Source organism: Echiichthys vipera (assembly GCF_963691815.1).
Source record: "Echiichthys vipera genome assembly, chromosome: 22".
Taxonomy (NCBI): Eukaryota; Metazoa; Chordata; class Actinopteri; order Perciformes; family Trachinidae; genus Echiichthys; species Echiichthys vipera.
This window is the reverse complement of record NC_139847.1, coordinates 21,752,208-21,771,206: the sequence shown is the minus strand read 5'-3', so window position 1 is coordinate 21,771,206 and position 18,999 is coordinate 21,752,208. Positions and strand designations below refer to the sequence as shown.

At 41.1% G+C, this 18,999-nt stretch overlaps 1 protein-coding gene across 1 annotated transcript in view; it reads right to left on the bottom strand.

Annotated features, from left to right (window-relative positions):
• The window catches only part of ank2b (ankyrin 2b, neuronal), a gene marked incomplete at its 5' end in the record, with an annotated part of 172,247 nt that overhangs the window by 111,597 nt on the left and 41,651 nt on the right, over positions 1-18,999 (bottom strand). Inside the window, 5 exons of the mRNA XM_083937194.1 lie at positions 3,848-4,033; positions 5,509-5,607; positions 5,748-5,846; positions 7,419-7,517; positions 18,321-18,422. Coding sequence (XP_083793320.1) covers positions 3,848-4,033; positions 5,509-5,607; positions 5,748-5,846; positions 7,419-7,517; positions 18,321-18,422 — 585 coding nt within the window. The remainder of the gene's footprint in view (positions 1-3,847; positions 4,034-5,508; positions 5,608-5,747; positions 5,847-7,418; positions 7,518-18,320; positions 18,423-18,999) is intronic.

The window sequence follows — 18,999 nt, the reverse complement described above, 5'->3', positions numbered from 1 at the left end:
TTACACAGGAGTGATTCATACTGATAATGTTGTTTTTTAAATTTTTGGTGCTGTTTCTAACCATAGACTATATAACAGGAATGGACTTAGCTAGCATGATGTCATCAACTGGTTTGCGGACTACCATTTTGAAGTCTTGTGTTCCAGCACAAAATCATCCCATGGTCTTTTTCAGCAATTATATCAAATAGCCTAAGCAATCGACAAAGTTTTTTTCGTGTAACAACTATTAACGGAGAAATCTGGGAGAAGGCATTAAAACGTCTTTTTTTCACCAATAATACTGCTCAAAATAAAACCAAACCTCTGAAGCAGCATGGGAAGAGTCCCTACACAGAAAACAAAGCACCAATGGGAGCCTTCCTTTTGGATTGACTTTGGTAATTGACTTGAATGGACTTGCTGAATCTGTTGGTAAGTCTTTCAAAACACACTTTTTATACACTCCAGGTTTGCTAACTACATTGCTGGTGCTTGTTGGTGGTTGCCAGCAGGCAGGAAGCTGCTAGTTAACCAGCTAGTTGTCCGGGAGGTTTCCATGGATGAGTGTAACAGGCGGCAAGCTGGCAGCCAACTTGAAGAGGCAACGGTCCTAGTCTGCATTGACAATTCGCACCGGGATAGCCTGAGAGACTGGGGAGGCAGGGAGCTGGCTAGCTTGTTGGTATTAGACAGCTGGTAGCCAGCTGCTAGCTAGATAGCTAGGCTACTTAACGTGGACTTACCAGTGCAGTGGAAAAAGTGTAGGTAAGTGAGAAGTCCAGTAGCATTGCACAATCCAAACAGAGTTGGTGAGATGTCAAAAGGATAGCTTGCAGAAAAGAAAAGTAGGATCTGAAAATAAAACTCACTGAGGAGCATAAGAAGGACTTAACAGACTGAATTAAAGCTCAAAAGGAGAAGAGACCAACACTACCACGCCAGCATCCTCTCACATCTGGTATTCCATAGTTTCTAACAGATTCTTGGTGTTTCGAAACCAGCTGCTAACTGCTAACCAACTATTGACCGTGGGTAAGTGGGGAGCTCCTGGTGCTGGTGGCTATGATCTGCATGCACTGTCCGCACTGCATTGACCAAGAGCTGGATTATAATCTGCATTTTCCCCTTAAGTTAGCTAACCCTAGCGCCAGCTAGCTCTCGTTTGCGGCTGATCAAGGAAGGGCAAGGCTAATTTATTTTTATAGCACATTTCATACCATTTTTAGGCATCCAACATGTTACAATTACTTTTAATGAACTACAAACACATAGGGTCGAAGCTCAAAAGAAACACCCAAAAACAAGTTCACAGCTATTTTAAACCTAAAACCTAAAATTTGTCGCCAGCACAGCAACCTGTCAGGCACAAGTCAGTTTCACTCTAAAGCATCTGTTGCTTTATTATTTATTTTACTCTAAATGTTGACGCCTGTGGATCAGAGGTAGATGGTCCTCCATTCGAGGGTTCGATCCCCGGCTCCTCCGGTCTGCATGTCGAAGTGTCCTTGGGTAAGACACTGAACCCCAATTTGCTCCCTAGTAGTGTAAAAAGTGCCTTGAGTAGTCAGACGACTAGAAAGGTGCTTTATATAAGTCCATTCATGTACCATTTAGCAAATGTACTAAATGAACATCATGCTGTATTGAAGAAGACTTGAAACTAGCAATTGAGACAATAAACTCGTGAAAATATTTATTGAGGTGATAAATCAAGTGAGAAGTAGGCCCATTTTCTCATTGACTTCCAAACAAATTACTTTTTAATGCAACCAGTTGGGTCACCCCCTGCTGCACATTAAAGAGAATGCAGGTTAAAGGCACTTCTGCATTGGCTTTACTCTTCAGACCCAGCAGCTACATCCATCTCTATATTCCTAACTGTCACGTCACTGGTGGTCGTCAGTACAGTCTGCTGCTGGTTCAGAACAAAACTTAGCCACATATTTGCAAAACAGGTATTACATGATAATGATCTCATGCTGTCAATAAGCTTTTAGACAGGAAGTATTATACTTCTAATTATTAACTGCTGATCTGACAAGGTAGTTTTAGTCACCAGCAAAGGGAGTTTCACTGCTAAAGGCTAATGATTTGGTTAGTAACATGAGTCAGTATTGTCAGTTCAGCTTGACATATCAGGGTTCATACATGTACTGAACACCTCTAGACTGTTAGCAGGTAGCATGCAAACTGCTGAGTCAGAGTCTTACACTTCATTGACCTCCACCTTAGACACCTCCCTGGCAAATTTTGCGGCACTACAACTACATCAAGCAACAACAGACACACAGTCAGATTGGCTGACAAAATCACTCTGGACCGTGTGTTGCACAGGGAGTACCAGCTCCTGCCCTCTGGGAGGCGCTATAGGGTTCCTGAGTGCAGGAAGAACAAATGCTAACATTAATTTCTTCCTTTGTCCATATCACTGCTGAATCAGCACAGGAACGCACAGAAGTGATGATTACCCCCAGATTATTTAGGACCACTCTTGCAGGGCTGGAACCCCATCATATTTATTATTCACAGCTGTTGTTTATGTTTTATACTGATATTATCCAATGTCCTTATGTATAACTGTATAATTGTTGGAGCTTGTGTTGCAAGACAAATTTCTGTGCAAACGGACAATAAAGTGTTATCTTAACTTATCTTATATGCTTTTGCTCTGCATGGACGACAGTCATTATTGGTACAGCTACAAGAGATCACTCCTCAGGAAAACATAATTGTAGGTAATACTCAGAGTTTGGCCAAACAACCAATGCTGTTATTTTTCTGTTGAGGACAACCTCTTTTTCTTACGGATGTCACCTGATCTTGTACCTTTGCCACCGTCTATTACAGGGCTCCCAAATATGCAACCTCGGTAGGTTTGAGCATGACATGCATCTCACTTATAACTGTGACAAGAAGGACAATCCTGAGTAATGCTGTATCTAGTTTCAACTTGTCAACATACCATGGCAATGACATGGCAATGGCGTGACATTATGGTGCATATCAATAAAGTCAGATGATGACAGTTGTAAATTCCTGCGACTTCTTAATCTTGGTGTTCCTGGATGAAACAGGGCAAATTAGCAGTCACTGTGGGTAGAAATACTGTCTTATCTTTAGAGATAAAAATATCATACCACATGTGAAAACCTTAAAATTTCAGATCTCTGTTAAAGTTACAAATATAATCATTGTGGGCCAGAACAGCTTTACCTTACATAGAAACATCACCACTGTGTGCATACAATTCCCTGGAAGACCCTGAAATGCTATGGGCTGAGAGGATCATCATTGTGGGTAGATACCTCATCATCAAGGCTAATTACATCATCGGAAGCAGCAGCAGTAATGTCATTGCTACAACTACAGCTCAATCCACACAAGTCCAAGTCCAGACTGCAACATCACCTTCCTGTGTTTGTATGTGCCAGCTTTCCAGCTTCTCGCCTACTATGCATAATGAGCAAAAAAATGAGACCCTGTTATAATAAAGGATGTAATGAGAGCAGTATGAACAGATTGCTGATTATCAGGATAACCTATCCAGGTAGAGATGACATTTTAATAGCAGATGTAAACAAGGTCTTTCCATCCAAAGCCTGTACCCATGGTTGAACCCCAGTGTTAGTACTGTATGCTAAAACCATTGAAATTTAAAAGAAAGCTATACTGGTTTTCAACACTTTACCTTCTACATTCCTCAAATATTACCAGATCCTATTTAGCCAAATCCATTACAGCCTCATACAATTCATACATACATACATTCGAGTCCCCATAGCCACAGTATGGACAAGCAAATCGCACCACATTATCTTGGCTTCCTCACATGCCAACCTCAACTCAAACCATGCTATGGGCATACCTTTGACTGGACATCAGCATTGTGGTCGTTCTGGAGGAGCAGGGCCGCTGACTTAGTGTCATCCTTGCGGGCAGCAATGTGCAAGGCAGGCAGTCGGACCTTGCCTTTAGTATCGTTCTCCAGTAGGACTGAGACCACCTGGTTGTGGCCCTGCTGAAGGGCAATGGCCAGAGGGGTGAAGCCGTCCTGGATGAAGCAAGACAAATTAAGAGGATTAGCTACATCTTGTTTTCAAGAATCGTTAATTTGGGAATGTTAATGAAGTATCCAAACTATTATTTCCAAACTTCTAACTGTTTTGGTTGAAAGACATTCAATGAGTGGCGTTGCAGTGAATTATCAAATAAAATTAAGTGTTAAAATAATGGTCACATCTCAAATAATAGCAAGAAGAAATAAAGTAGCATAAAGGTAGGTAAAAAAACAATAAGGAGGGGTGATATTACCTGTGCTATAACAGTTGATATGGTAAATTCAGAATAATGTCCATTACCACGGTATTGATTCTATCAGTACAACACAGCCACGTCATATTCATTACTTTATCTTTTTAACAAAAAATACTGTTTTGATTCACAAATCATTCCTATTTGCTTTTTCTTTGCTGCTTTTCTGATCGCTGTTAAACTACCTTCAATATTACTCAACACTTCCTGAATATGTTTCAAACCGAAAGTCTGCCAGGACAGCAAGGGACTATACAGTTTGAGCCAAGCTTGGTTCCTTATATGAAGCCTCCGGGCAAGAAGTTTCACTTATGCTGGGTTGCTCTAGCTGCAGAGTTCCAGGCTCAGAAACCCCTCCTCAGTCGGTCCTCTTGGATCCTCAGCTTGGAGAAAGCATGTGACATGCTATCCTATCGGGATAGGATAGCATGCCTCATTAGTATGGATAGCTGCATGACCTCAACAAATAACACTAAGATAAAAAATATAACCTTAATATTTTGATATAACTTTAACTTTTTAAGTTAGTGGTTATAGCAACAGCCTCTTTCCCACAAAAAGTTAATAAACGTTACAAATGTAAAATGTATAAAACTTTAACTTGTCCGTCAACATTATTTATTCCTGAGATTTTCATCGACAACTCCCATAATGCCACACATTCTACTTCATGGCGGTGTAATGTTTTGATTGAGAGACACCAAGTGATGATTTTCCACCATGGGTCCTTGCTTTGGAGATGGGTCCCGGCACTGGAGCTTGAGGATGGACACTATTGGGGGCTCTAGGGAGTCAACCATTACATCTACTGGATGGATGGCGTGACATTTTGTACAGACATTCAAGGTCCCCAGAGGATGAATCCTAATGACTTTGGTGAGGCCTGATAATGATGGTGAGTTGGCCTATCACTTTGTAATCATGTGCCATGACATTTTGTCATTTATTATCATGATTCCCAGATAATGTATTGTAATAACTTGGTGATCCCAAAACTTTTCCTCTAGCGTTACTAACCTGTTGACATTTATCAGAGTGAAATGTCTCGACATGTCCAGGATGGATTGCAATTATATTTGATGAGGTACGATTTATGAAATACTTTTCCAGTTTCAGCTTTGTGTTCACTGCTAATTTATGATTTATTTGCATCTGTTGCGGTATGCAGTATATGTGATTCCATATAGTCGTCTTAAATACACACACTCCTCTCACCTCAGTGGCGGTGCTCTGGTTTCCTCCATTCTCAAGCAGGTATCGCACCACATCCATGTGATTCTCCTGAGCGGCCATATATAGAGGAGTGAATCCATTCTGCAGCAAACAGGCATACAACAGAGGTTACCATTATACTGCAGGTCATGTAGATCAACTGTATTAACTGTGCTCAACCAAACACAGCTCTCAGGAAGATTATTATAGCCTTTCAGCATAGCAGCTTCACTGAGGCTCACCTGAGACTGTGCATTGATGTCAGCTCCTCTCTTGACCAGGATCTTCACTACTTCAGCCTGACCAGCAAGAGAGGCTATATGAAGTGCTGTGTTTCCTTTCTGGATTAATAGAAAACATAAAAGGATGATGAGAAGAAGCAATTCCTAATATAAATTAATCATTACCTATACAAGGGGGCCATATCAATATTCTGATCAACTTTGATCTGACCTAATTAAAAGATAATATAGTGTATGTACATTTTAAACTGTCCAGATGTGAAGTGCTGCAATTGTCATATTCCCGCCCTGAACTGGGGGAACCACTACAATGGATCTTCAACCTTAGCCTGCAGCTAGGGAGAGTGCCTACCCTCTGGAAGCCTGCAGTTTGCGTACCAGACAGATGTTGGTGTGGAGGAGTCCACTCCCATCTGGATCAGAGAAACGGCACAGTGAGGATTCTCTTCTTGGACTTCTCCAGTGCCTTTAATACCATCCAGACCCCTATGCTTCAGGACAAACTGAACAGGCTGGGAGTGGACCCCTATCTGGTGGACTGGGTCAGAGACTACCTCACTGATAGGCCACAGTACGTCAGGCTGAAGGACACCACGTCTGACACTGTGTTTAGCAGCACTGGAGCCCCTCAGGGCACAGTGCTGGCCCCTCTTCTCTTTACACCTTGGACTTCTGCTTCAACTCGGAGCTGTGACACATACAGAAGTACACCGATGACATAGCCATAGTGGGATGTATCAGGGGTGACAGGGAGGAGTATTAGAGTCTGATGGGGGACTTTGCTCTCTGGTGCCACACTAACCACCTATAGCTCAACACCTTCAAGACGAAGGAGCTTGTCAATGATTTTGGGAGGTCCAGACCAAGACCGCGACCAGTCCTGCTAGAGGGAGCTGAGGTGGAGGCTGTGGACAAATACCTCGGGCTGTGTTGTTGAACAATAAACTCGACTGGACACCACACACCAGCCACATGTACAAGAAGACACAAAGCAGGTTGTACTTTCTGAGGAATCTTCAACCTTCAACATCTGCAGCAAACTGCTGTGGATGTTTTACCAGTCTGTAGTCACCAGTGTCCTCTTCTACACTGTGGTGTTCTGGGGGGGCAGCATATCCAAGAAGGATGCCTCCAGACTGGATAAACCGATCAGGCGGTCCAGCTCTGTGGTCGGCATGAAACAGGACGGGCTGGTGACAGTGGCAGGGAGGAGGACACTGGACAAACTGCTGTTAATTATGGACAATGCCAGCCATCCCCTGGACACCGTCATCAGCAACCAGAGGAGCCTGTTCAGTGGAAGGCTGCTCCTGAACAGTTCGACTGCATCTTTATTATCCGTAGCGGGGAACAGTCGTATATAAATAGACATCAGGACTCGTTATCAGGCTTGTGCTTGTACATATGCATCCGTGCTTTACAAAAGCCAACCTTTCTGACCTGGGCACTATGCCATGCCTGGGCACGGTACTGTTGTACTCACACTGGTCAAACAAACTACAATTTAGCTGTGAAGCATGCTCAGGCACGGTACGAATGGACAGTGTGAGTGCATCCTAAGTCTACTAGCTGCCTGCAACTCTCCTATAGTATCTATTTTGCAAGGACATGTGGATGAATCCTGCTTTTCAGCAATTGAAGTCAGCCCAGTGGGAAGCTGTGATAACCTACCTTTGTGGCAGAATCCACTGCTGCACCCCTCTCCAACAGCTCCTGGACCAGGTCCACATGGCCCTCCTTGGCTGCCAGATGCAGTGCATTAAGACCATTCTGGAAAAAGAAGAGGGAGGAAAGGTAAAGCCTAATGTCCACCAAACTCCAAGAATAAATAATAAAGACATATCCAAATGTAAAGAGAAGGGATTACTTCCTCCCTCAGGTCCATGACTGACTAAGTCTGCTTTTCTTTCTCAGTTTCCATCTTTTGAACACGTGTCTTTCACTCCTACATTTGGAGTGATGGACTGGAATATCAAAGCTAGTTATCAAAGTTGCGTCAGATGTTTTGCAATGTCATGTTGTCGTGGAGCAGAGGCCGTCCTTAATATGAAGATATAAATAGTTGTGCATGGGTATGTCTGTGTGTGTGTGTGTGTGTGTGTGTGTGTGTGTGTGTGTGTGTGTGTGTGTTTGTGGGTGGGTGGGGGACTCTTCAAAGAAATTGTAAATAATATGATGCATAATAATAATAAACTTTATTTCTATAGCACTTTTCTTTACAAGGTTACAAAGTGTTTTCCAGAAAAACAGAAGATGAAGCCAACCAAATCCTCTTATTTTTCATTCTAAGGTGTCATGTAGATCCTTTATACACAAATATGAAAATAAATATATATAATATATAATAAATATAAATTGGGGATTCATTCTAAAATACCAAATGAATTAGAAACACATTTGGAAAAAGTGAACAGAATCTTGTCATTTCATTAAACATATCTAATAACAGATAATACTGACAAATGAATCTTCGTTAACTTGACAGTTCAGAGTAGTGATGTTTAAAGGTCAAAATCACTCATGACCTCTATTAATATCTGTATTGGGCTCTTCAGTATCATGTGCTGCTTGGTTGGCAGGTAGGACGTAGAACAGGCTCAGTCAGCTGAGAGATGACTCACCAAGTCAGAGAATAAGCCTGAAAACTGTGATGAAAACAGATGACTGAAAAAAAAAAGTTTACAAGGGGCTTATTGGAAATGCAGTGTGAATGTGTAGGGACTTAAATTTAATTTTTGGTTTTAATACAGATTTTTTTAATAAATACACAAACATTCATCTTTTAAATACGGTTTACACATCCAACAGACACAGAGGAGCCATGTTCCTGTGCATCTGTTGACGTTAGCTAAATAATCACTGTCCTTTTAGCTCGGTTTTGGTCGCCACCAACTCCTGAGAAAAGCATTGGGCTCTCGAGCTGCTAAATGATGTTTTGTTTTGGACAGGTACTGCACAGCTTTTTTTGCTTATAACAGCAATCTGCCAAAAATGTGGTCATTTAGAGTGGTGTTCGTAACCTGTAAAAAAAACAAAAAACAATGAGCTAACCAAGGCTAAAGGGCTCTGTAAAGCTGGGAGGATCTTTACAGGCGGGTAATAATTCTCTGTAAGGTTTTCATTATGACCAACACCTTTTCCATTACACATAGTAATTTGATCCATCATTAATATACAGTAAATACTATTGATTAGTGTAGCTTTAATAGTAGAATGAAAATCAAGATATTTTATGACAGCCAAAACAAAACATAACTCCATTACCAGCATTCCATTTTCACATTTTTAAGCAAAGAAATGGAGGTAAATTCAGAGTCTTTCCTGAGTTTGCCCCTATACTCTCCTAAGTGACCCAGAACTTATTCAATAACCCTTTCAGCACCACGAGCATTAGACTGAACCATAAAAAGGGCTGCTGTGTCGATAAGCAATTTCCTCTGTGACTGCCAAACTAACCCTTCCACAGCCCCCTGAGGCTGATGGTCCCAGTGGACTGCACTGGTCCCTACAGAGGCTCCCTGTGGGATACCAAGAGAGTGAGTGCTCATCCTAGAATCATCTGACTATGTTTCTGCTTTTTTTGCCCAGAGGTTTTTCACAGCTGGCAGGAGGCATGTTCAGTAACAGAGCAGATTATGTATTTTAGTTAGCATGTGAGCAAAGAGCATGTGAGCAGAGAGCAGGAGGACTTTGGATGGAGTGCAGAGTGGATTTTTTAAAACGTTGAAACATCACCATACCTCCCACTGCAAATTTATTCCAGCACCACTCAGACCAAGAGATCCGGCCGGGGGATGGCAGACATTTTGCCAGCGTGTGGGCAAGGAGTTCCATGCACTGGTGACATGGAAGAAGGTTGGAGATTTTGAAGAAGATGGAAGAAGATTTTAGTGGAGTGGGATAAAATCTGAGCTAAGCGTGTAGCAATATTTAGAGGAGCAGTTAGGAGGGGATCAGATGAAACACCTGTGATCTGCTTACATGCTCTGCTGATTTTAAATCAGTTGACATGTCCAAGCACCTACCTGCCTCATGCTGGCCTAATAACCACTGTATCTCAAATACTAATTCAAAATACAGGGAAGTGAACCCTTTATTACCAGCTGCGTGTGTGTGTGTGTGTGTGTGTGTGTGTGTGTGCAATCATGGCAAAATGTGGCAATGAAAACACCTATTGTAGCAGCGTAGGCACAGACAGATTTACTGTATAGACACCTATCACAGTACTCAAAAACGTTTCCAGGTGTTTATATGTCTTTCTGTGGCCAGATTTTGTCACTGCGATAGCATCACAGCTGTACTAGATACAGTCACAAAACCTTACAAGTGTGTATTGAAATAAAGTTTGAAGATGGGTATGGTCAAGGGGTAGGAGGAAGACAGGTGATGGATAGGTGCATGTAGTATGGATGTACATAATGTACCTGATAACCCTACGTTTTTGCTTGGCCTTGGTAATTGGGAGCCAAGGCCCAGACCTCTCTGACAACAAAAAGGGGTGTCACGTTGTCTCCATTGACTACTCTTTTACTCTGTTGGAAAATCCATGGGGGATCTTCCTATATAACTAGCTACCTAGGTACATACATCAAAGATAGTGAATTGTGAATCCAGAAGATAAAGATAACATCAATTATACTTCATAAAAAGCATGTTAAAAAATGTAAGACAACTGTGGGACAGCAGGAGAGACAACAACTTCCAAATTCCAACCCCCACTCCGTGGTTTTAGTTCAGTTATTCATCTCAGAACAAGCATTCAACAGCCTGTCTGAAGGAGCACCTGTCACTGCTCTGCTATAAAAGACCAGCAGCTATTTTTCACCTGTGAATATCACAGTTTCTTTGGTCCCAAATGATAGCAACAGTCAGAGAACTACAATTTCCACTTCATATTGCTCCCATTTGCCAGGAGAGGACTTTTTAATCATGCTCATATAGAATGTCTATAAATATATCCCTTGTCAAATTTACTACATGTTAATTATTCACAATTTCTAATTAATGGATTTGCCGTAAGCAAAACCATGATGTGTTCTGCTTTTCTTTTAGTAATATAAAAAACACTGATTAAACAACCTCTAGTTCTGCCATAACTCTCAGGGGCTCTTTTCATTTTTGTACATCCCCTACTCCTCATGCCCTCCTTCACCCCAAGGAAGCCACTAACTCCTCTATCATTCTCTGTACAGCCATTCCTTAGCATAAAATCTGTTACCTCATTCTGTCAGCCCACATGAACACAATTACATAGGAGACCATTCCAATCATCTGTTAGATCTATTAGCAATGAAAAATTATGTGGTGAAAATTTAATTTAGCAGTGATGGAGTTGTCTCAGGGGAGCCAGGCAGTTATAATCAGAGTAAATACCACCTCATCAGTGCAGTAGGTCATTGGGCTGTAATCTGTAGTAAAACACTAATGACTATAAGTCTTTCAGGGAAAGTTCAAAGTGTCACACAACACTTTTCGAGGAAATGGTAAATAATATTGTAGCGAAAAATAAAACATTTTATTTCTATAGCACTTTTCTTAACAAGCTTACAAAGTGCTTTCCAGAAAAACATAAGATGAAACCAAAAACAACAGAAAACAATGGACAGAAACAGTGGTATCATGAAAACATAAAACATTAACACCAGAGGATATTATAACGTTAGAAATAAAATGAATATACACTGGAGATCAAAATTAGAGAAAAAGTTATGAATAAATGATTTATTGTGAAATACTGTTGTTTTTTTATTGTTAATAATCTGATAGCATGTCCGCTATGGCTATACCACTGCTGCACTAGCATGTTTTTTTTAATTAACCAAGGCACCTTTATGTTGTAAAAAAAAAAAAAAGAGAGAACATTTTCAGATCCCACCCTGTTATTGGTGTTAATCTGGCACCTGGTGACGATTGTATTCATTGTTGGACACACCCTATTTAGTGACCAAACCTCTCATCAGCAGAAAGAATCAAAAGGCTAGACTTCCTTTGCTGGTTGGTCCAGAGTGACTTCAGTGATGAGAGGACGTTTATTTGGGTCTGATGGAAACATTATGTTGGGTGTAGGACTGGGGAAAGACTGAACCCAAAGTGTGTAGAGAAGTCAGTTCCATTTGGAGGAGGAAGTGTCATGGTTTGGGGATGTTTTCTGCAGCAGGAGTTGGGCCTCTTGTAGCTACGTGGCAGGGTGAATGCAAATGTTTATCTGAACCTGACAAGACAAGACAATGTCCCCTGTCACACTGCAAAACAAGTGAAGCAGTTCCTTGAAGCTAAGAATTTTGAAACAATGAAATTGCCAGTCCAGACTCCAGTTCTAAACCCCATAGAGAATCTCTGGAAAATCCTTGGCAACAAAGTATGTGCCTTACTTATTTAAAAAAAAACATGCTAGTTCAGCGAATATTCTATCAAATTCTGAACAACAAAAAAAAAATATTTCAGAACAAATCAAGTATTGATAATTTGTTCTCTAATGTTGATCTCCAGTGTATATTAAAAAGGAAAGGAGTGATGATAAAATCTAGCAACATATTAAATGGACCTCAACTCTTTCCTATAAAAGAACATTTTAATGAAGGGAAATAAAAGATGCTATGGTTGTGGCAAGTCTGATCATGTTTGCCACCATAATTACTATCATTTTCATAATCTATAACCTTAGCTGTGCTTGTTTCCACTTTTCTGCTGCATTAACTGCCATAACAAATAAGTCTTATTCACATTACTATAGATATTATTATAGACACTGTTACGCTTTGGTTGCTTGCATCTCTGGAAGTGTGTCTGTCTGTCTCTCTCTGTCCATCTGTGCGTTTTTTCTATCTTTCTCTCTCCCTTTCTTCCACCCCAACTGGTCAAGACAGATGTCCGTCCTCCACAGAGCTGGGTCTGTCCGATGTTCCTGCCTGTTATAGGGAATGGGTCTATGTAAATCATAAATAAGTCATAGAGTGTGGTCTTTACCTACTCTGTAAAGTGTCTTGAGATAACTTTTGTTATGATTTGACACTATAAATAAAATTGAATTGGATTGAAATTGAATTGATCTCAATAGGCAGATAGTTCCACAGTCTTGGAGCTGTGACATCAAAGGCGCAGTCACCTTTTGTCACATGATGGGATATTGGCACAACAGCATAACTGCATCCATTGATCTATTGGAACGACCATGTTGTTAACATTGTTGTTATGAAAAACACATACACATATCAAGTACAATACATACAACAAAATAAACACAGCAAGTGCAAACATTTAATTTCAAGCTTGGGATCGATCGATCTAAGTCCATCTATCTATCTATCTATCTATCTATCTATCTATCTATCTATCTATCTATCTATCTATCTATCTATCTATAATACATCCAAGTTCCTCAGGCTCTCCTGATGACTTCCGGCACTCTCATGGTCCTTTACTGCATTGACTTTAAAATTACTAGTTCCGACCACCAAATTGTTTGATTTGTTTTATTCTTTCATGTACATGCAGCACTCCTAACAAAACATGATGACATATTTGTGATCAAACACAAGCCATCCACGACCCGTCAGCCATTTGACATTACATTTTCTTTTCTTAGTTTCTCTGTCAATATCCTCATCCCCTGCCTCTTTCCTCTTCTCACCCCCAGAAGTCTGTCCAACCACCACCGCATTGAGTTTAATCTGAACTTTTAATTTTACTTTAATAATGTTAGCTAACTCTCTCCTCTTTAGTCATTTAGTTTAATCTTAACTTTTGACTTTACTTTACTAACGTTAGCTAACTCCCTCCTCTTTAGTCATTTCATTTAATCTGAATTTTTGACTTTACTTTACTAACGTTAGCTAACTCCCTCCTCTTTAGTCATTTAATTTAATCTGAACTTTTGACTTTATTCTACTAATGTTAGCTAACTCCCTCCTCTTTTGTCATTTAGTTTAATCTGAACTTTTGACTTTACTTCACTAACGTTAGATAACACATGAATCTGGTGCACGCACACTGACGAGCACTCAATGGGAGGGACACGAGAGCTCGGTGGTAGAGGGGGAGGGACGTGAGAGTTGTAAACATTCGAACTTTGACTGAGTCAACTCCATCTGCCAGACTAGGCGACTGCAGCTATAGGCTAAGGGAGGGAGTTTGATTTTAGGTTTCTGATCTTTTTTGGAGCAATGCAGTCAAGAATAGAAATACATTGACTGTTAAAACAGGCTACAAATTCATCTGGATTTTTCTCAAGTGTTGTAGCGGGGATCAAACAATTATAAAATTTGGCTGCAGAGTTGGCAGAAAAACGCAGGACTGAGTGACGTGGTGAGGATGTAAAACAGAATAAGAAGTAAGTAAAGGAGTTTTAATAAAAACAGCTTTGTGGTCTGACAGGAATACATCTACTAACTCTAGGTTATCAGACAGAAGCAAGTACCAACTCTAGAGTATGACATTTAGAATGTGGAGCTTCTTTGACTGATTGTGCAAGATACAATTATTCCACTAGATCAAGGAACTCAGCAGACATGGGGTATGAAGTGCAACATATATGAATATTAAAGTCACCCAGAATAAGCACTGACATACTTGGATGAAATAGCAGATAAAAGTTCTAAAAACTTTGTAATAAAATTACCAAAGGAAATTAGAGCACTTAAAACATCTCATCTCATCTCATCTCATCTTCATCCGCTTATCCGGGGTCGGGTCGCGGGGGCAGCAGCTTTAGCAGGGGACCCCAAACTTCCCTTTCCCGGGCCACATTAACCAGCTCTAACTGGGGGATCCCGAGGCGTTCCCAGGCCAGTGTGGAGATATAATCTCTCCACCTAGTCCTGGGTCTTCCCCGAGGCCTCCTCCCAGCTGGACGTGCCTGGAACACCTCCCTAGGGAGGCGCCCAGGGGGCATCCTTACTAGATGCCCGAACCACCTCAACTGGCTCCTTTCAACGCTAAGGAGCAGCGGCTCTACTCCGAGTTCCTCACGGATGGCTGAACTTCTCACCCTATCTCTAAGGGAGACTCCAGCCACCCTCCTGAGAAAACCCATTTCGGCCGCTTGTACTCGCGACCTCGTTCTTTCGGTCATGACCCAACTTTCATGACCATAGGTGAGGGTAGGAACGAAGATTGACCGGTAGATCGAGAGCTTTGCCTTCCGGCTCAGCTCTCTTTTCGTCACAACGGTGCGGTAGAGCGACTGCAACACCGCCCCCGCTGCTCCGATTCTCCGGCCAAACTTGCGCTCCATCGTCCCCTCACTCGTGAACATGATCCCGAGGTACTTGAACTCCTTCACTTGGGGTAAGGACTCATTCCCTACATTTCTTGTAAAAAACAGATGAATCAAGATGTTTCGAATCAGGTGGTATAGCCTCCACTACGGCAGTGGAGTCTCATGGAGTCAACCATGTCTCAGTTACCATAAACAAGTCCAAGTTTTTGGCAACAACTAGTTTTTTAATCGAGAAAGCTTTGTTGCAAAGTGACCGTGCATGTAGAAGGCCAATTTTTAATAATCATCTGCATGTGATCTATACTCATTGTGATCGGCTTTTTCATTTGATCCATGGAAAATGAAGTACTATTAGGCCTCTTGGCCAGCTGGCTAAGCCACTGATCCAACACAGCATCTGGTTTATTATTGGCTTAAATAAAGCTGTTATAGCTGACATGTTAGCTACAGCAAACAGTTGTCCATTTTCCTTCTTAGCACAAGACAAATATGAATGACAGCCCAGACTCCTGGAATGTTCCAAGTTTAAAAAATATATAGGTATTTTCTGTCTAGGCCTACTATCACACACGAATGGCATCTCCCACCTGTGTGCTGTGATGTCTTTCTGTCAGTGCTAGTATATGTAGAAGGGAGTTTGATTCATTCAATGTAAAGTATCAAATTAGTTAAATATTAAAAAAGGAATTCAAAAACAGGTTTCTCAATAACTAACTAAAATGTGACATGATACTTTGATGTAACAATAACTGATTACATTTGATACTATGTGTTTCTACTCAGCTGCTCAGAGAAACACATAAAAAAACAGGAGCTCAAAATATCTTCTAGGCTACAAGTGATGGTGGTGCCAACAACATTCCTGCCACTTCAGTTAATCTTCACACACCACAGAGCCACCAGCAAATCTTAAATTTGAACTCCATGCGACTTTGTTTACCAGGTTGGTCATGATGGTTGTTGCCAGGACAGGGCTGTTTACATCATATCAGTTTTCACTGCCCCCCTTGTCCATGGCTGGAATGTTAATAGGCTTAGAGGGGACTAGATAATGACTAGGCCTAAATAAAGACGCTGTCCCTGATCAAACAGCTGACAACCATGTAGAACCATTTTATATGATAATAATGCCTAGATTAGTCATGACAACATGAGCACATTAGCACTTCGAATAATACATTCTGTGAATTATATGCTAAATATGTAGCAAACATGGTTGGACTCACTTAACAGGCAAATATATAACTGACTGTATCACCAGTTGGACGCCGTTCGCTGGTATTATCCCTATCCGGACGGAGCTAGTCTGCTGCAGTTTCTGGTCTTTTTGTGGTGGTGTAAGAACGTTTGGGCGACGCTCAGCCTGAGTGGCTCAGGTGGTGGTTAACATTAAAATGGAAATTAAGAAGACTTTACGCTGGAGCTGTTAAATATCATCATTTTATTCTGAAGGACTGAAGGACTGAAGAATGGTCTCAGATGTTTTGACAACATTGATGTTAAACAGAACAACCAGCAGCTCCCAGTGTTTACGGCGAGGAGATTGGGGTGTCTGACTAGGGCCGAGAGTAACAAGCGGCTAATTCACCGGTGTTAGTGTCCTTTTCACCACTCTGGTTAACACAAAAATAAATCATAACACGAAAACGATAAAACGATATTTGATTACAAAGATAAGAAGGTAGACTTTAGTTTATCACCATTAAATAGAATAGAATAGAAATACTTTATTGATTCCAAGCTGGGAAATTGCAGTAATTAACTCTAAACATTACACCATCATTTATATTTGTAGGTTAAACAGAAAGTTTGATAGAATTCAGACAAAAACTGTCCAACTGGTGACCCAGATCCGCTATCTGCGGCTGTGGCTTGGTGGGAGAGTGGGTCGTCCTCTGTTCGAGAGATTGGTGGTACGATCCCCATCGCCCCCCGGTCCACATGTCGAAGTGTCCTTGGGCAAGACACTGAACCCCGAATTGCTCCCTGTGCTGCGCATGGGTGTGTAAATGTGGTGTGAATGGTTAGATCAGTTCAGATTAGATGGTATGTAGATGTCCACTGCCATCAGTGTGAATGTGACAGACACTGTGAAGCGCCTTGAGTAGTCAGATGACTAGAAAGGCGCTATATAAGTTCAAGTCCATTTACCATTTATCAAATTACTATGTGTGATGTGAAAAGTTTTGCTTCAAACCCATAAAGAATTAATATCAACCCTGCAATTCCCCTTAGCTCTACTGAGCATTTTGACCTCTTTTAGCTCGACGGATATTTTTCTCAGGAGTGGGTGGAGACCAAAACAGAGCTAAAAGGAGGGAGACTTAGGACCCTCTGACACATTCACTGCAAACCTGAAATCATCTAGACATTAACTAGTGATACTGTATGTGTGAACGCATCTATCAGCAGATCATCTCTGTGGACTCACAGTGGGAATACACCTGCTTGTTATTGTTGTATCCATGGAGTTGAATGGGGCATCTGGATGACGTTTATATTATGCGTCGGCTAACAGTGAAGCAAAACAAATTTTGAAGAAGAAGGGTGATTTACACAAAGACGGCAACAAAAATGTGGGAGAGATGATGAGGTTCAGGAACTTCTGATGGTAAGGACACTGAAATCATCAGACAAATTCAAAGAACAGCAAGAGACTGTTGTTTGTGATCAAGGACAGGCATTGTTGGCGTGCTGTAATCATGTCATGTCCTCCATCCTACACAGTCTACCTAGGATTATCTCCAGACCTGATTCTCCTTACATTATCCGGGTTCATATGTGAAAACAACTGTATATCCATCAGGTGGACACAAACAAACTCAAATAAATACCGATGTGGCTCTGTGTCTGCTGGATGTATGAATAAGCTCCTGCTTGACAAGTGGCCAAAAATCACTTAATGCAGCTTAGATGAAATAACAGACACCACAACCTTACTGTGCTAGAAAAAGTTTCAATTTCAGAAATAGAATTTGGCAGCTTCTTGTTGTACTGCTGAATCTGTGCACTTGGCCTCTGGAACATTATAACATCTGTTACTAAAAATACCCAAAATGTCTAAAACTTTCTTTGTCATGTCACATTTTGACACTTAAAGGCACAGGTGAAACTAACATTAACATTGGCCCCATTCCATTTAAGTAGCCCAGTAAGTAATAACAAAGACAATGCATGCATGTTGGAACTAAATGAAATGCAGCCATCATGAATGACATTAGTTACACATGTGCATGTTTTACTATGATGAATCAAATTTCATTACAAAAATATTATGTATTTTTTGACCATACTGTGCCACAGAAGGGAGTGTGTGAGTGTGGTTGTAGTGAACGTGTTATGTAATATGTCTCTACCTGATTGCAGGTGCTGATGTCCACTCCCCCTTTCAGATATTCTAAAACCTTGTCGATGTTCCCTGCTCTCGCCGCTCGCAGGAAACTGGTGTTGCTGTCTGACTGGAAGAGACAGAGGACAAATGCATTTTAAAACATAATCTACACAATACCCAAACAACATTTCCATTTGCTCATTGGCTGTCGATGATGAATGGTAATCACGAAATTTAGCCTCTATGGCTGAATGAGTCAAATCCTTTTCAAGTAATGGATCTTGTTTCAAAACATATTTAAATCTTTCATTTTACACAAGCCTCCACCACAGCGACTTCCTGGTTAATCCAATAGGGAAGTGATTAAAACTGCAGTTCCCCCGAGTGTCCACTAGGGGCAGTTTTATTATAGAGCAGTTTCTCATTGACCCACATGTTAAACAGGCTGTTTTCACAGCATAATTAAACTTTTTTAAGGCCTGGTACAAAAAAAAACATTCTAGTCCGTATGTTTGGGTCATATCCCCATGACAAAACTGAGGGGGGTGAAGTTTTTTGGAACCAAGCTAGTTTTTATTTTATTGAAGGTTAAAGTTCATGAATAATTAGGGGCGCAGCTTCTTGAGTTACAGATAGTCTCTGGCCCTCACTTCTCCTCATAGGTATGTGTCAGCCAGATGGACGTATGTCCTTTAGTACCGTAG